Below are 18,700 nucleotides of genomic sequence, written 5' to 3' on the forward strand. Positions count from 1 at the left end.
AGACACTTGGTTGGGTTTACAAACAAACAAATTAATTAATTATTAATGCTAATATAAAATATTATATAGCACTTTCGGACAGAAAATTTCAAAGTGGTCTCCACAGTGCAAAAAAAGCCCATTTTGTACAAACCAACAAATATAAATAACTAGATCTGTCCATACACATTAAGAAAATCCATTTAAATTTTTTGCAGTTTGAGATTCGTATGGTTGAGCTGGTTGTGAGTTGTTGCAGAAAAAGTTATGATTTGACCTGTTGGGAGCCACTGGTTTATACATTACACTTATTAATATCAAAGCAATAGTGACGCGTCATTCAGTCACTTGATTGGATTTACAGAATAAATTAACTAATGAGAATTTTAAGAAAGTTAATTTAGACAGCTCTTTCACATAAGTGCTCTTCACAATACAAACTTAAAAAAAACACAATCAAAAGAAAATTTAACATCATCACAACAATTTTTTTTTCTCGCAAACCAACAAACATAAATAAGATGAAGCCATACATGAGTTTTAAACAGCAGTCAGCAGTGTTGTATAAAATACCGGAAAATCACACTTAAGTAAAAGTACAGATACCCATTAAAAAAATCACTTTTATAGAAGTTCAAGTATCCGATTGAAATGCTACTCAAGTAAAAGTCTTAAAGTATCTAGTATTTGTTGTACTTAAGTATGACAAGTAATGTACAACTAAATGTACTCAAGTATTGAAAGTACAAGTAAATGTTAATAATCAAAAACGAACTGATTTTTTTTTTCTTATATAAAATTTTATCTAGGCTTGTAAATGACTGGTAGTATTAGTCAGAATACTGAAAATTGTGCACATCACACAAAAACACTTCAGAAACAAGGTTTCAAAACCTACAACCCCTGGCAATAATTATGGAATCACCGGCCTCGGAGGATGTTCATTCAGTTGTTTAATTTTGTAGGAAAAAAAGCAGATCACAGACATGACACAAAACTCAGTGTCATTTCAAATGGCAACTTTCTGGCTTTAAGAAACACTATAAGAAATCAGGAAAAAAAATTGTGGCAGTCAGTAATGGTTACTTTTTTAGACCAAGCAGAGGGAAAAAAATATGGACTCACTCAATTCTGAGGAATAAATTATGGAATCACCCTGTAAATTTTCATCCCCAAAACTAACACCTGCATCAAATCAGATCTGCTCATTACTCTGCATCTAAAAAGGAGTGATCTACACCTTGGAGAGCTGTTGCACCAAGTGGACTGACATGAATCATGGCTCCAACACGAGAGATGTCAATTGAAACAAAGGAGAGGATTATCAAACTCTTAAAAGAGAGTAAATCATCACACAATGTTGCAAAATATGTTGGTTGTTCACAGTCAGCTGTGTCTAAACTCTGGACCAAATACAAACATGGGAAGGTTGTTAAAGGCAAACATACTGGTAGACCAAGGAAGACATCAAAGCGTCAAGACAGAAAACTTAAAGCAGTATGTCTCAAAAATCGAAAATGCACAACAAAACAAATGAGGAACGAATGGGAGGAAACTGGAGGAAACTGGAGTCAACGTCTGTGACCGAACTGTAAGAAACCACCTAAAGGAAATGGGATTTACGTACAGAAAAGTTAAACGAAAGCCATCATTAACACCTAAACAGAAAAAAACAAGGTTACAATGGGCTAAGGAAAAGCAATCGTGGACTGTGGATGACTGGTTGAAAGTCATATTCAGTGATGAATCTCGAATCTGCATTGGGCAAGGTGATGATGCTGGAACTTGTGTTTGGTGCCGTTCCAATGAGATTAGTAAAGATGACTGCCTGAAGAGAACATGTAAATTTCCACAGTCATTGATGACATGGCCCTTACCAAAAAATAGTACTGATAAGTATATAAAAAGTAAACTGGAAGTATACTTGAAACATACTTGCATGTACTACTTTTTGGTAAGGGGGGGCTGCATGTCAGGTAAAGGCATTGGGGAGATGGCTGTCATTACATCATCAATAAATGCACAAGTTTACATTGATATTTTGGACACTTTTCTTATCCCATCAATTGAAAGGATGTTTGGGGATGATGAAATCATTTTTCAAGATGATAATGCATCTTGCCGTAGAGCAAAAACTGTGAAAACATTCCTTGCAAAAAGACAAATAGGGTCAATGTCATGGCCTGCAAATAGTCCGGATCTTAATCCAATTGAAAATCTTTGGTGGAAGTTGAAGAAAATGATCCATGACAAGGCTCCAACCTGCAAAGCTGATCTGGCAACAGCAATCAGAGAAAGTTGGAGCCAGATTGATGAAGAGTACTGTTTGTCACTCATTAAGTCCATGCCTCAGAGACTGCAAGCTGTTATAAAAGCCAGAGGTGGTGCAACAAAATACTAGTGATGTGTTGGAGTGTTCTTTTGTTTTTCATGATTCCATAATTTTTTCCACAGAATTGAGTGATTCCATATTTTGTCCCTCTCCTTGGTCTAAAAAAGTAACCGTTACTGACTGCCACAATTTTTTTTCCTGATTTCTTATAGTGTTTCTTAAAGCCAGAAAGTTGCCATTTGAAATGACTTTAGTTTTGTGTCATGTCTGTGATATGCTTTTTTTCTACAAAATTAAACAACTGAATGAAAATCCTCCGAGGCCAGTGAGTCCATAATTTTTGCCAGGGGTTGTAAACAAGAGTAGGCTACTCACTAGGTGTTCACAGGAAACAGTTATTTATTTCTATATGTATTTATTTATTTTCATTGTTACATGGTTTTATCTTTTCTGTTGTTTTGTTTCATTAGGTTCTTTTTGTCTCTTTCTCTAAAATTGTATTGTAACATTATTAGTCTATTATTATTGACTATTATTGTCTATTATGTAGACTATTATTGTTGTTGCTATAATATATGAATAAAAATAAATTTAAAAAAATTACAATTTGACTCTTACGACAACGAACACAAATCAACACAAACGTGTTGATGCGAACAGCTTAATGCTACCTTTAACATTGAAAACACCATAGACATGCTAACGCGTTAGCATCTATCCCGTTCTTAAGTTCTAAAATACATCTATCAACTGTTTCAGAAGACCATAACAGGTCGGTTTAACATAAAATTATTAAATATTATTCACAGACATATGCTCTTCAGGGTTTTAGCGGGAAAAAATTAGGATAAAGCGAAATAAAATCCACGAATCGTAGATCGAAGCACTGCTTTGACCTGCGAATCACTGCTTCGATTGCTTCAAGGGTCAGAGCAAAGCTGCGCTGCAGAAAAGTTGATTATAGACCCGCTGCTGGTCTGTAATCAATTTAGAGAAATGATCATTTTCCTGACAAACACTCCCCAAGTGCACAACTGCAAAAAAGCCTACCGGACATGCCTCATGACAAATCAGCCTGACTTTGTTGCAGTCACTAGTAATCACTGGTGTCTCTGGGTGAAAACACGCGTGTGTGTGTTTGTTTGTTTATTTGTTTGTTTGTTTTGTAACAAGTAACAGCATGGCGCATAGAAAATGTATCGGAGTAGAAGTATGCAATTAAGGTCGGAAATGTAGTGAAGTAAAAGTGAAAGTAAGCTGAATTTTAAAAAAAACTCAAGCAAAGTACAAAGTCTCCCAAAACGTACTTAAGTACGAGGTCTGTTAGAAAAGTATCGGACCTTTTTATTTTTTGCAAAAACTATATGGATTTGAATCATGTGCGCTTGCATCAGCCAAGCTTAAACCTTCGTGTGCATGCGTGAGTTTTTTTCACGCCTGTCGGTTGTGTCATTCGCCTGTGGGCAGGCTTTGAGTGAGCAGTGGTCCACCCCTCTCGTCGGATTTTCATTGTCAGGAAAATGTCTGAACGGCTGGAGCAGCGCTGCATCAAATTTTTCAAGAAACTGTGTGAGACAGCCAGGTGGAAACCATTCGGAAAAATCAGATGGCTTTTGGTGAAAATCCCATGGGCATCACACAGATTAAGGAACATTACAACCGGATTAAAGACGGCCCACAGCAGCTGAGGGCGCGCCGCGCTTCGAGCGGCCACCGACAGGCTGAAACGACCAGATCATTTCCAAAGTGAAGGCTGTGTTGATCCGGGACGTCATCTGACTACCAGAGAAATGGCAGAAAAGGTGGACATCAGCCGTTTTTGTCAGATTCCACTGTTACAGGAGATTTTGTAATGAAAGACGTGCGGAGGCATTCGCGCGTCGGGACGAAGCCGCAATGGCGGAGAACAAAAGCAAGTCCGTGTTGGAAGTCTCACGAGACATGTTGTGACATGCCCAGCTCTCCACAATTTCTCAGATACTCTCTCGACTAAAAAGCCACCGAAAGCCGCCTGAATCTTCTGAATGGTGGAAGACCTAACACCATTGTGGCTTCGTCCCGACGCGCGAATTCCTCCGCACATCTTTCATTACAAAATCTCCTGTAACAGTGGAATCTGACGAAAAATGGCTGATGTCCACCTTTTCTGCCATTTCTCTGGTAGTCACATGATGTCCCGGATCAACACAACACAACACTTTGGAAATGATCTGGTCATTTCAGCCTGTCGATGGGTGCTCAAAGCGCGGCGCGCCCTCAGCCGCTGTGGGCCGTCTTTAATCTGGTTGTAATGCTCCTTAATCTGTGTGATGCCCATAGGATTTTCACCGAAAGCCATCTGATTTTTCCGAATGGTTTCCACCTGGCTGTCTCACACAGTTTCTTGAAAAATTTGATGCAGCGCTGCTCCAGCCATTCAGACATTTTCCTGACAATGAAAATCCGACGAGAGGGGTGGACCACTGCTCACTCAAAGCCTGCCCACAGGCGAATGACGCATTCGACAGGCGTGAAAAAAACTCACGCATGCGCACGAAGGTTCAAACGTGGCTGATGCAAGCGCACGATTCAAATCCATATAGTTTTTGCAAAAAATAAAAAGGTCCGATACTCTTCTAACAGACCTCGTACAGTAGTGAAATATTTTTACTTCGTTACTATACAACACTGACAGTCAGTAATTATTTTTTAGAATTAACCTTAAAAGATTTAACATTAGTGGACCTTCTAGTACCTGATTGCTACCTGTTGCACAAAGTACGAGGTCTCTTAGATAATAAACCGACCCTTTTATTTTTTTTTTTAACTATATGGATTTGAATGACATGCGATTACACCAATCATGCTTGAACCCTCGTGCGCATGCGTGAGTTTTTTCACGCGTGTCGGTGACGTCATTTCCCTGTGGGCAGGCCTTGAGTGAGATGTGGTCCCGCCCTCTCGGCTGAATTCCTTTGTTTCACACGCTGCTCGAGACGGCGCGCGTTGCTTTATCAAAAATTTTTCTGGACCCGTGACGAATATCCGAGTGGACACTATTCGAGAAATTAAGCTGGTTTTCTGTGAAAAGTTTAACGGCTGATGAGAGATTATGGGGTGTTTCTGTCGGTGTAAGGACTTCCCACGGAGTGGGACGTCCTGCAGCGCTTCCAGGCGATGTCGTCGGCCTGTTTCGAGCTGAAAACATCCTAATTTAAGGCTTAATTCACCCAGGACATCGTGAGAGAACAGAGAAGATTCAGAAGAGGCCGGCATGAGGAATTTATGCGGACATTCCACTGTTTAAGGACATTTTTTTAATGAAAGACGTACGCGCAAATTCGCCGAGTTGTTTCCGTGACGACTCGGCAAATCTGTGTGCGCCGCGACAGGAAAAACACCTCCGTGTTGAAAACCATTTGTAGAATTCAGGCGGCTTTTAATGGCTTTCAACAAGTGAGTAACTGAGAAATTGTTTAACAGCTTGGGCATGTTCCAACTTGCCCGTTAAGATTTCCAACGGAGGTGTTTTTCCTGCCGCGACCCGCCGCGGTCGGGTCCAGCCCGACATGCGACTCTGCCCGCACGTTCTTTCATTACAAAATGACCGTTAACAATGGAATGTCCGAATAAACTCCTCATGCCGACTTCTTCTGAAAGTTCTCTGTTCTCTGACGACTTACTGCGTCAACAGAGCCTGAAATGTGGAAGTTTTCAACTTGAAACGGCGAGACGCTGCCGCCTCGAAGCGCAGATCGCCGTCAGGCGCCGTGGGCCGTCCTTAAAGCGACACTTGCAGACCAAAATCTCTCATCAGCCGTTAAAATTTTTACCGAAAACCAGCTGAATTTATTGAATGGTGTCCACTCAGTTGTGCCTTACAGTTTTGAAAAAAATTTTATCAAACAAAGCAACAGTCTCTGAGCCATTCCTAAACAATGAAAAAAAAATCGACGAGCGGGTGGACGACTCCTCACTCAAAGATTGCCCACAGGCGAATGACGTAACCGACAGGCGTGAAAAAACTCTCGCATGCCCACGAGGGTTCAAGCATGTCTGATGTAATCACACGTGATTCAAATCCATATGGTTTTTGAAAAAAATAATAAGGTCGGATACTTTTCTAATAGACCTCGTATGTGCACAATATGCAAAGAGAGTTTTAGTAATTATCAAGTAAAATTGAAAAATGTTTTCTCGTTCCAACATCTTAAAAATGCATTACATTTTTCTGGTTTGTGCCATAAACTGTTTGGTTTTCTGTACCGCTAAACATTTGAAGATGTCACCTCGGCCCCTTTGAAAGAAACATTGGTGACTCATTTTATAGCTTCGACAGTGACTCTGTGTTACACAGCAGTTTTCATGGAGCTCATCTTTGTTTTGTTCTTCCGCTGCTGACGATCTCAGCAGATATTATCCTGATGCAACACTTTAAGGATCGCGAATCAGCGAACTCACCTGCTGAGTTGACTCGTTGGTGTGAAAACCTGCAGACTGTTCCAGCGGCTTGATTTGTCCATCCTCGTTTCTGGTGTATCATGCAATACTGTGAGGAAATGTTTTGTGTTTGACCCTTCCAGCTGCCATTGTGACACTAGTCTGTTTGTGGTTACAGTCTAATAGGCAGCCGGTCAAACTCAACCTGCTGACTTGCCAGGTCAAACCCAGCGCTGAGGACAGAAAGTGCTTCGATCTCATTTCTCGTAAGTGTTGCATCAAATTATTTGACACAGTATGCCACAATGGTTTTCGGGAAATGCTTTTCTGATAATTGTCTGGCAACTTCAGCTTTTAAAGGTGTCATAATGTTCCGCTAAGTATGGTTGCGGTTTCATTATGTTTCACAATTCTATGTTCAAAGGGGAACAACAAACAAAGTTTAGTCATGAAATGTCTCATTTTGGATATATGTCATGGAGGTCTATATCTCAAAAACACCCCTCAAAGTGTCTCAAAGTAGCCGGGGTGTGCCTCAAAGCAGAGGGAGTGTGTCTCAGTGTAGCTTCTTTAAAGCTACAGTGTGTAAGAATTTGCCGTGTTTATTAGCAAAAATTGAATACAAGATTCATAACCATGTTTTTATTAGTGTATAATTAAGTCAAACAAGGAATCAATGTGTTTTCATAAACTTAGAATGAGCCTTTCATATCTACATGGGAATGTGCCCCCTCATGGAGGACGCCATGTTGATACAGTAGAGCTCCAAAGGGACGCAGTTACTCCGCCTTTTACATTTTGCAGGGAGGCCGGAATCATGGAAAAAAAACAACATGAGGAATCAGTGGTTGCTCCCCTGTATACTGTCTACAGGTTGCTAGTGCAGGCTAACAAGTTTGAGAACCTACAATTTCGTAAAATAAAGAGAAGCACAAGAGAAGTCAAAGGAGCATGAATGTCCATTGGCAAAAAGAAGCAAAAACATAATGACGGTCGCAGTTGATGCAGTGTGCAAACTCACCACTAGCTGATGCTAAAGCCTACACACTGTAGCTTTAAAGAAACAGGCAAACAGAAACAGGTTGTTTTTCCTGAAAAGAGCATCCATCACACCCATAACGGGAATTTTTGGCTGCAAAACCCAACCTACAAATCAAAATCCCATAAGGCTGGGATCCTTGAGTCAAGTTTTTAAATCAGCATTTCATTTTTGTTTATGGGGAATTCATTTTAATTAGATTTGTGTTAATTTTTCTATGCCATTTCTGAAATGAAGATTAAAATACCCCTAATGTAAAAGGAAAAAAGCTGCCGTGTGTTGCCTTCAGTTATCAAATGGTGTAATGTAAGAAATTTTCTTGCCGACGTCACACGTTTGTATTCTGCAGATAACCGGACATATCATTTCCAAGCTGAGGATGAACAAGAGTTTGTCATGTGAGTACCTGCAGAAACACACACATGATCCTCTTGTTTTTGCTCCCTGACAGTAGCGGATTTATCGTATTACTGAGCCTTTTTAGGTTTACCTGATCTACAGCAGACTACCACAACACAATGGACTTCTCCTGTCTGATCCCGTTCCACTGAAAATTCCTTTTTTTCAGTAATTCCTCCTTTTTTTTAGCTGCTGTGTCAGTTGTTTAACACTAAAGATGTGATGCGTTGTGTTGGGGAAGAGTGAAAAGCGGTATAGACTCTGGGTTGTCAAGGGCAGCAGTGGGATTTGTGGTCTGCTGTAATTCAGGTCGTTGTAAACTCATGCTCTTGTTTCCCATGTTAGGAAGCTAGAAACATGCATCCATAATATAACAATAATATATCCGTCATCTGCGGGGGGGTCCACTGTTTAATTGTCTGTAGAATTTCAAGTTTTCATGTTTATCAAGGATGAAGTGATTACTCTTTTCATTAGATTAGTGATACATATACACTATAGATACCTCAAAGAATTACTGTAGATAACTTAGGATTGTGGGTTTTTTCTTTTTTTTTTACTACATATTGTGATTATTGTGATAACTCATTAACAATAGATGGTAAGCATTTACACATCAGGGTGCTCACTAGTGCATTTGAGCAAAGGGGGCCCTTATGTTGTGACTTAATCAGCATGGGGGGGGGCTTTTCTGGGGGGTTTCCCCTTTTTTAAAGGACATGTCGCACATTATTTAACATCTCAGTTAGCAGCACAAAGTGACCCTCAAAATGCAGGAAATAGTGTTTCAAAGGGTTATAAATTTCAAAGCCTTCTGGGGGGTATGCCCCCAGACCCTGCTACAGTACTCGCGCCTGCACTGCTCGTCGTGCGGCTAGGCCCCAGTAAATTCCCCCTATGCTGTGAAAAAATCCTGGTGAGAACCCTGCACATTCTACTCATCATTTAATTCCAATGTTACTTTCCTATTATGTTGTATCCCCCCGATGCGCATAAGTCATTAGCGCATGGAAATTCTTGTCTCCAGCAGAGGAGAACATGGGGATATTACATAGGCTAAATAATTAGTTTTTTTTTATTTTATTTTTTTTTTTTGCTCAATGTGGTGCTTCAATATTCACCAAATTGTATTCGGTTTGTCCTTGTTATATGCCATTTTAACATGAAGATGTACAAGGTGATAGCATGTGTTACATTTGATTTATTGTCCACACAAGCTAGCTGCTGAACATTTTTTCTCCACTCAGCCCTTTTCTATCAAATCCTCCTTTTTTCTTTTTTCTTTTTTTTTTGGCTGCTCTCACGCTACATAAATAGTGCATAATGCACTGCACTTTAGAATGTTTCACTTTTTTTGTACAAAATGTTGGATAATTCTAGAGTTGTTAACATGGGGTGAGAGACACTAAAGTATTCATGACCTTCAGCATGCGTGTTGTTCAGATGATGCATATGGATCATTAAAGATGTTTGGTTTCCCAAATAAATTCAAAACATTTGCGGTAGTTCGACAAAACATCTGAATCTTCTCGGGCTGCGTGAGGAAAAATGACAGAGTCTGCAGCACTCAGTCTGTCATGCTGATTTGTGAGACATTTGTTCTGCGTTTTTTTGTCTCTCTCTTTCTGACGAATGAACCCCCACCCCACCCCCACTGCCATGTGAATATGCTGCCTGTCCTGTCACGCACTTCCACTCGCGCACGGGGCAGCCTGGGATTTTCTCTTTCATTTTTACCATTTCTTAGGTTTGCAGTTTGTGCATCAACGTGCCCACTGGCTGCTAATTATTGTCGTCGTTATTACAGTGACGATAATACAGCTTTAACTCAGCATGTGCTTACCTACGCACACGCCTGTATGAAATACTAATGTATTTTCACACTTACAAAGTGAACAGCAAACGTGGGTTTCTGTCTTGACCCTGACGGGGGGAGATGGGTTTGAGTGACAGTGACAGAGGAAGTGCTGACTTCAAGCAGAGCACGGCGTGGGCGCGCAGGTCGGTTCTGACAGCAGAGCGGCGGAGCAGATAGCTTTGAAATCTCAGCGGTTGTGTTTAAAAAGGCAGCCGCAGTGTTTCCTGCTTGCATGAAGTTTTTTTTTACTTACACAGTGCAGCATTGTTTTTTTTTTTTGTTTTTTTTTTAAGAAATACATATCAGATATGCAGACAGTTGAGATGCAGCCAAAATAAGATGATTGATAATCCTCATCTAACAAAAGAGAGACAAATCACAAACTAGAAAAGTTTAAAGGACATATCGCACCAAAATCATAACAATTTAGATTTAGGCTGTTAGTGACCATCCAATGATGCACCGGGATTACTTTGTGCACTTCTGTCACCTGTTTCAAAGTATACAGCATTCGCAACAAACAGCTATGGAGACATCCGAAAAGAAAGTACTCGTGAGTACCGTATTTTCCGGACTATAAGTCGCACCGGAGTATAAGTCGCACCAGCCACTTTATCCATTATAAAGAAAAACAAACCATAAATAAGTCGCACCGGAGTATAAGTCGCACCAGCCACTTTATCCATTATAAAGAAAAACAAACCATAAATAAGTCGCACCGGAGTATAAGTCGCACCAGCCACTTTATCCATTATAAGAAAAATAAACCATAAATAAGGTCCACTGGACTATAAGTCCCATGGACATACAGGTATGTTAACATGAAAAGTTCAGATGATAATATTGTGACGGCTACTGTTTTCGGATGCATATTTCACCAGTCGCAACTTGTAATCTGCAGAGCATGATTTTCTTTTTGGTGGCATTTTTTCGGGCCTTCTCCGTTGTCTTGTTATGTTATCAGTAACTTTAAAATTTTTATTTTTCTATGGTAGTCAGAAGTCGCAGGAACAGTTACACAAGCCTTGAGTGCCCTCTCGTGAGCTGCATTTTACCTACGGATATGTTTGTATTTTGCGGACCACATTGCGAGCCGAACCATGCAGCGCCTACCTGCGCAGCTCATGACCACCCAGCGGTGTCGATCCAGCTCCTTCCAAGTGGAGACGCTAATCCTCCGCCGTCGCTCAGTGCTCCCATGCAGCTCTCAGCGTCAACTCTGCTCACAGTGATATCCAAGGGTTGAAGCTGTCTTGTTAGCCGTCCCGGAATAAACACCATGTTCGTCTGCTTCAAACGCTTTTCACAATCATCGACGCCAGCTCCTTCCAAGTGCACACGCTAATCCTCCACCGTCGCTCACCCAATGCTCCCACGCAGCTCTCAGCGTCAACTTAAACACTCTGCTCACATTGATATCCAAGGGTTGAAGCTGTTCTGTTCGCCAAGCCGGAATAACAGCAAGCACCGAGTTCGTCAGCTTCACACGCTGTGGGTGAGGTGAGGAATACGCATCCAAAGTTCTGTTCTCTGATTGGTTATCGCGACCAGCGTGAACTATAGGATGGCCGTCATACTACAGTGCCCATGATGCATTGCATTTCCTTTTCCGGTGGCCATTTTAAAACATAGATCGACTCTGTCACGTAAAATTGTTTTGTTACAGTAAATTAATTGAGATCCTACCGGTATATTTTTCATTTATAAGTCGCACCGGAGTATAGGTCGCACCCCCGGCCAAAACATGTAAAAAAGTGCGACTTATAGTCCGGAAAATACGGTACTCGGGTGTTTTCGACAAGTAACGTTCCAACTAGAAGCGTCCAAGCATGCGCTTCCATGGAATGTAGCTGCTAACATTAAGAATAGAGGCACAGATTAATTCCACAGTTGACACAAGTGTGACGTTGTGTTATGATGACTAATTTTTAAGTGATAACTGTTAATTTTGATGGAGTCACAGTAAAATCTGCGGCTCCAAGGAGGTTAATGTGCACCTGCAGCCATAAACGCAGCATGTCACTAACCATCTCTGCTCCAGGTTCAGCTTTGTGCACAATTAATTCTGAGTGTTATCAATAAAATCTAAAAAAAAAAAAAACAACATCTGCAGCTGGGGGAAAGCGAGCATCTCGTTAGCTGCACAGCGGGCGTGCGTGCACGTGCACACACAGCAAGCTTCGCAGCACACATACACAGCAACAATTTACACTCTAGCACAGTAAAAAAAAAAAAAAAAAGAAAGAAATCTAGCCACAATACACAAAAAGAGAACATGCCACGTTCACTATCGTGTTGTGGATTAATTTCTAAATGTAAACTTCCAGCGATCAAAGAAAGGCGCAATCTGAGATCGCAGGCTGCAGCTCTGCCTCTCTCTCGATCGTGGCACATAAAATAACGTCCATGTACTCCTGGAAATAATGTATTCTGACTTTTTCCAATGTAACAAATCCACTGTGTCCAGGCAGTCTGTTAAAAACAGTGTCAGATGTCCCGCGTCCATGTCCACAGCTTCAGTAAACCAGCATCCACACAAACAGCATATCTCCAAACTTTAGGCTCCAAAATCCGACAACCCTGAAAAAGTTAAAGCGTTTTGGGGTGAAGCGTGTCATCTCCTCTCTGTAAATCCGAGCCATTGCCTTCGATCAGCAGCTCAAAAGCCTCGTTTTTGGACGGAGCAGGTTCTTTTCCCCTCTGTCTGTCAGTCACTGAGATGTTTCTGTTTCGCTAATTAGGATGTCACACACTGTAAAATGCAGAGAATTGCCAAGTGAAACGTTTTCCGGAAATCCACCTGCTAACGCTCAGAGTGAGAGGAATAAAATACATCAGCGATCACGAATTATTAGCACGTGTGCAGAGACACTTACAATCATGAGTACTTTTATGTTGTCTCACTAGCTGGGATGTTAAAAAACATGAGACGTCATTTAAGTTTGCTCCACCACAGTTGGGTTTTTATGTTAGTTTTTCTTTGAACTAGTTTTTTTTATTAAACGGAGAGGTGTTTTTAATTAGAAGACAAATGTTTTACAATTAGCAGATGATGCACATATGAAAGCTGGATTAAAACGAGAGGCACACCAAGGCCACAGCGCCCGCTTACACTGCAAAAATCCAGTCTTCCCAAGTACATTTGTCTGATTTTTACATTCAAAATACCTCATGACACGTCATATAAGACAAAATCATTTTGGTAAAATTTCTTTAAGATGTAAGCATGTGTTTAGAGATGAAACCACCTTTTGTGTCTCACCATACTAGTCAGGTTCGTGATGTAATTTCATTATAATTTTGTGGAGATGAGTAAAACTATACATTTATGGAAAGTGCATACAGCAGCTGACCAGAAAATGGATGATTCAATTTTGCCAGAAGCCACCATGGCAGCCAACTTAGATTTGTAAAAATGTGACTTTGTCCACATAAACATTTTTATAATGAGCCCCGTTGCATTCCTTGGCTCTGAAAATGTGTATTTAGTCACTGGACTCAGGATCCTAGCTCATCTAGATGCTGAGATATTGGGGAGGAAAGATCCCAGTGGGCTAAACCTCACCTCCTAAGATTTTCATGAAATTGAGAACATGTGTTGGTTTTGGACCCCCAAACCTCAAATCTAAAATTTCAGGTGAACCTGATGAATTGTTTCCAACATAGGGGACATTTTATTTATTTATTTATTTGTTTATTTTTATTTTTATTTTTTTTTGTGTGTGTGTGTGGGGGGGGGGGGGGGGGGGGTAAATTTTGCTCCCCATTTAAAGAGGGTGTGGCCACCAATTTTCAAAAGGCCATAACTTCTGAGCCAATTTCCAATCTGGACAAAGAAAGTACCTTTGGAACGGGGGAAGACAGTGGGAATTATTTCAAACATTTGGCTCAATTTTGGGGTGATCACCTTTTGACACATATTTTGACCTTGAAATTGACACTGCAGATCAAACAAGAGCAATCCGAGATTTCTGTCGTCCATCAATCCGGATCCAGATCACCTCCCAAATTCAGTGGAATCTCCCATGCCCTAATATCCATCTGAGGTGCAAATTTGTCATCTCCTGATGACTGTTGTTGGAATCAGTGTGATCAGACAAATACAGTAATGTGGTATATTTGTCAATACGACAAACATTTTTCAGTTTTCATTTTGAAAATTGGCTGCCATAGGTGACATATTGAAAATGCATGAGGGCTTAATATCCAGTTTTATGTGGAATACCTTTGGCTATATGTGTATCAAAATTTCATGCTTTTGTCACTAAATGCAAAATTATTTTGCCTGTCTGCTGTACTGTCATTGTGGCTTCCAGGAAAATGGAATAATCATCCATTTTCTGATTGGCTATTGTAGGCATGTTTCAAAAAATATGTATATAGTTTTGCATTTCCACAAGATTGCAAGGACAGCTAGTACCTGAATATAGTGAACCCGATTTATCAGATTTTTAAGCTGGTGCGTTGTTTGTAAAGGATGTAACACTTCCTCATACGAACAGTGAGTTTTTTTTTTTTTTTTTTTCCAGCTAATTTTGAGATCACATTTGAGAAACATTGAATTCTTTTTAATAATGTTTCACTGCCACTTTTTTTTTACATCCAACAAATTAAAAACAACGTGATTACTTGAGTTTGAGTAGTTGCGCTCTAACAAGTGCTGCTTTTGCTTTTCCTACACGTCTTTATTGAAACTATTAAAAATGCATCTGGAGCTTGCAGATAAATTATTTTTCGAACTTTTGCAGTTATGGAGCAATCAGCGGCATCATAATCATTTAACGTATTCATCATAAAAGGTGACAGGAACATTTTCTTACGTTGTTTTATAACAGATGATAATAAACCTGGCAACTCCCGCCTCCACCGCATAGTTTAATCTCTTTTTTCCCCCCTTGCACTGGGTTTTGCATGTGTTTAGTTGCTCATGTATTACATTGATGTTCCCTGTGTACAGCTGGATCTCCGTGCTAACCAACAGCAAGGAGGAGGCACTGAACATGGCGTTTCGAGGGGAGCAGAGCAGCGGAGGAGAGGGCGGTTTGGAGGACCTGACTAAAGCCATCATCGAAGACGTGCTGCGAATGCCAGGCAACGAAGTGTGCTGCGACTGCGGAGCTGCAGGTGTGTAACACCGCTGACTGTGTGTGTGTGTGTGTGTGTGTTTGTGTTTGTGTTTCTTTCTGCTTTGTGCTTAGTCAACTTTCACCTTGTCATGACGGCAGTTCAGCACTTTGCGATCCCAGGAATGAACTTTCACTCATCTCCGCGCACTAATCTTCATCGTTCTACAGTGTCGCGTCCCGGCATCCTTCTATTCAGCAACTGACGGTAACTCAGTGAGCTATTGTGCAAAGCCTTTAGTGGCCTTTTGTCAAACACACTTTTGTGTGCACGCCGGTGTCACAGACCGAACGGTCCCCCTAAAAATTGGTCCCCCCGATGACACGGTTCACGGATTAACACCTCGTTTCTGCTTCAAACTGCACTCCAGTCGTCATCTATCTCAGCGACAGATATCTGAAGCTTTAGCACTACAATCATTTCCACATAAATTCAGCATTATTTCATCATAAAAGGTGGTGGAAGCGATCAGTGCACCGCAGCTAAACGAGCTGCTAGCTGATGCGTTCACTGCGCATTGAACATTTCAAAGCGTCACAGATTTTCACCTTGTTTCTGCTTAAAACGGCCTCAGTTCTGCTTAAAGCTGACTTTAGAATGATTTAAGAGGTTTTACCTTTATCATCTGATGGTTAATAATCCCATTAATCCATTTGATTGCTTTGGGTGAAGAGGCTCTGGTTCAGACGTGCTGCTGTGGTCAGAAATGACGCATGCGCAGATGCAAAAGGCGGGCTGATTTTTAGGGGCGGACCGTTCGGTCTCCAACACCGGCATTGTTGGCATTCAGGACACAACCCAATCCTGAGCCCACCCCCCTCCCTGTGCTAGGAAGCAAAGACTCAGCACTCGGCAGTGTGCACATTCAGGCACTCATGCACACCCCCTCTACTGTCAACACAAACTCACACAGAGAAGCTCACAGGCAGGATGACTTGCGCTGTGAGGGGAGAATAACATTTCTGTGCTTAGAGAAATGGCATTGTTATGTCACGTCGTTACATAAGACAGAAATGTTGCGCTGACCCCTGCAGTCTGCAGTGAGAGGACACAGTTTGTGTTGTCTGTGATTTTGCCTGCTGAGTCCTTGCAGCAGTCATGTCAAAAATACAGGTTCATGCTCGTCACTCTCAGCCCTGATAACGGCTGAAAGGTCATCTTAATAACTTTCAAAAGGTCAGCTCTTTATTCCCTCTAGTCGGAGGAGGAGGACGGGGCATCTCTATTGATATTCTCTGAGGATTTCGCTCCTTGTTAGGGCGACTTCCTAATCAGCTGGAGAGGTCGCACTGCATCGCCAGGTTCACTGCTGTGGCTCTCTGTGCCACCACAGTGGACTTAAACTAATCAAAATGTGGTTTAGTTGTGAATATCAGCCTTAATTCCTAATTAATCAGCCCTAATTAATCAGTTGTTTCAAAGACGAACATTTGCTATTTGCTACAACTCTATTTTGTGACAAAGCTTAGCTTGACCAGTCATAACTGAAAGTGTGCCAAGCATAGAATTTGAGGTAGTAACCAAGGAGCTAATTGTTTCTCCATAAAAGAGAGATAAATATAGAATCTAATGACAGGCGTTTATCTTGTAAGGATTTGATTAGAGATTAGATTAGCTAGAACTTTATTGATCCCTTGGGAAGACTTCCTCAGGGAAATTGAGGTTCCAGCAGCATTGTATAGCAATACACAGGGTAGGGTGGCTGGTGTGTTTGGCCAAATCCAGTACAGAACCATACCATATGACATGTAAGTCCCTCTGGCCTTTTCCATCAGTGTTCTCAGAGCAAACATTGCATCCGCAGTGCTGGTTCTCTGCATGAAATATTGCTGCTCACAGGTCTTCACCTGTTTTCTAAGCCTAGCTTCTACTACTGTTTCCCATAACTTCATGCTAGGGCTGATCAAATTAAAAAAAGAAAGAGAAAAAAAATTGTATTTACTTTCAACAGGAAGTAGTAGTTTTTGCCTGATACACTGGCTCCTGGTTGCTCGTGCAAACTAGCCACTTTAGGAACACTCAGTGTTTAAAATTGAGGTTCATACATATTGCTTATCCAAAGAGAAGGCACAGGAGCATGAATCCCTTTGGCCAAAAAAATGACCGAATGTGAAGGGGAAACAAAATGGACACCAGTGGACACGGAATGCAATCTGCAACCTCACCACTAGATGACACTACTGTAAATCCTACACACTGTAGCTTTCAAATTAATTGAATTGCAGCCATTGTTATTATTTATAAACCCTAACTTTTAGTAATTAGACACGCTCAGGTTGTCCATTATTAAGCCAAACACAATATCTCCATTTATGTATAAAGTTATTTAAAACAATGCAAGTTTATTTCCATTTTTATCCACTGTGCCAGATTTTTACCGGGTCATCAGTTTACATACAACAAAACAACTGACTCTTTAAACAACATTGAAGATTTCAGAAATTTATGGACTTATTTGTAGAAACTTCTGAATGATTAGAAATTCTCTAAGACTGAAGTTGATGATATTATAATCAGTGTGTGTTGTCACAAGGAAGCCAAAAAATATCTGATTTCAGGTGACTTCAGCTTCACAGGATGACCCGAATGCCGGCTCAGTGCACAGCATCAAAGTCAGAGGCTAAAGAAACATGTAAAATCCTGATCCAAACACCACTGTTTGCACTTTTCACTTATAAAATATCAGGTTTCTCCAGAGTCGTTGGTGTAATCCTGGAGTGATTTTATCAGATGAGCAGTTATTTATGGAATTGCAAATGAAGTGTACGTCTTGCATTGTGAGGGAACCTCAGCAATGACTACGTTATGGCTACCAGTGGTGGGCACAGATAACCAAAAAATTAACTTCGATAACACATAATAAGATAACTGAAAAGTTATCTTTGATAAAGATAAACCAATAAACCACCCAAAAATGTATCAGAAGTTACAGATAATCGATAACCGATAAATTACAGTGTTGTCTATGGGACATTTGCAGTTACTAAAGAGCTGAAAATGATTTTTAACACGATCGCTTTTGAAAGCATCAAAAGCGGTAAAAGACCTAAAGAATAAGCAAGAATGTTTGGCCATGCTGCCCCCTGCAGGAAGCAGCACAGACAAATCCTGAGAGCACCCACGAAATCAACTCTTTACTAATCATAATCATTTTTCTTTCAACATTCTGCCCCTGCTGGAAGCTCTTGTTTACAACAGCACTCCCACCACAGAGACACACAGAGAACAGCCATAAGGCCAGCTCCCTATCAGTTTCAACACTCCGGTCAGGCAGAGGTCTTGAAAAATAAAGTCATACTAACTTGTGTTTTTTTTTAAAATACTGATAGAATAACTCCATTAATGTCAATTCTGTCATTTGTACAAAGTTAAAATATAACATATATCTTTTAATGTTGAATAAGGCACTAATTCTGAGGTTTTGTAACAAACACAGACCGCAAAGCATTCTGGGTAAAAGTGCTAAACAGTGATTGCTTCAGTAATCCATTATGTAAACCAACACGTTAATGTGACGTGTGTCGTGTGTTGGTTTAAAGATAAATGTGCT

General features: G+C 40.7%; 1 protein-coding gene across 1 annotated transcript in view; it reads left to right on the forward strand.

The window, feature by feature from the left end:
- Positions 1–18,700, forward strand: part of asap1b (ArfGAP with SH3 domain, ankyrin repeat and PH domain 1b) — a 152,526-nt gene that overhangs the window by 95,849 nt on the left and 37,977 nt on the right. The window contains 3 exon segments of the mRNA XM_034167262.1: positions 6,909–6,996; positions 8,119–8,167; positions 14,984–15,150. Coding sequence (XP_034023153.1) covers positions 6,909–6,996; positions 8,119–8,167; positions 14,984–15,150 — 304 coding nt within the window.

Source organism: Thalassophryne amazonica, chromosome 1 (genome assembly GCF_902500255.1).
Source record: "Thalassophryne amazonica chromosome 1, fThaAma1.1, whole genome shotgun sequence".
Taxonomy (NCBI): Eukaryota; Metazoa; Chordata; class Actinopteri; order Batrachoidiformes; family Batrachoididae; genus Thalassophryne; species Thalassophryne amazonica.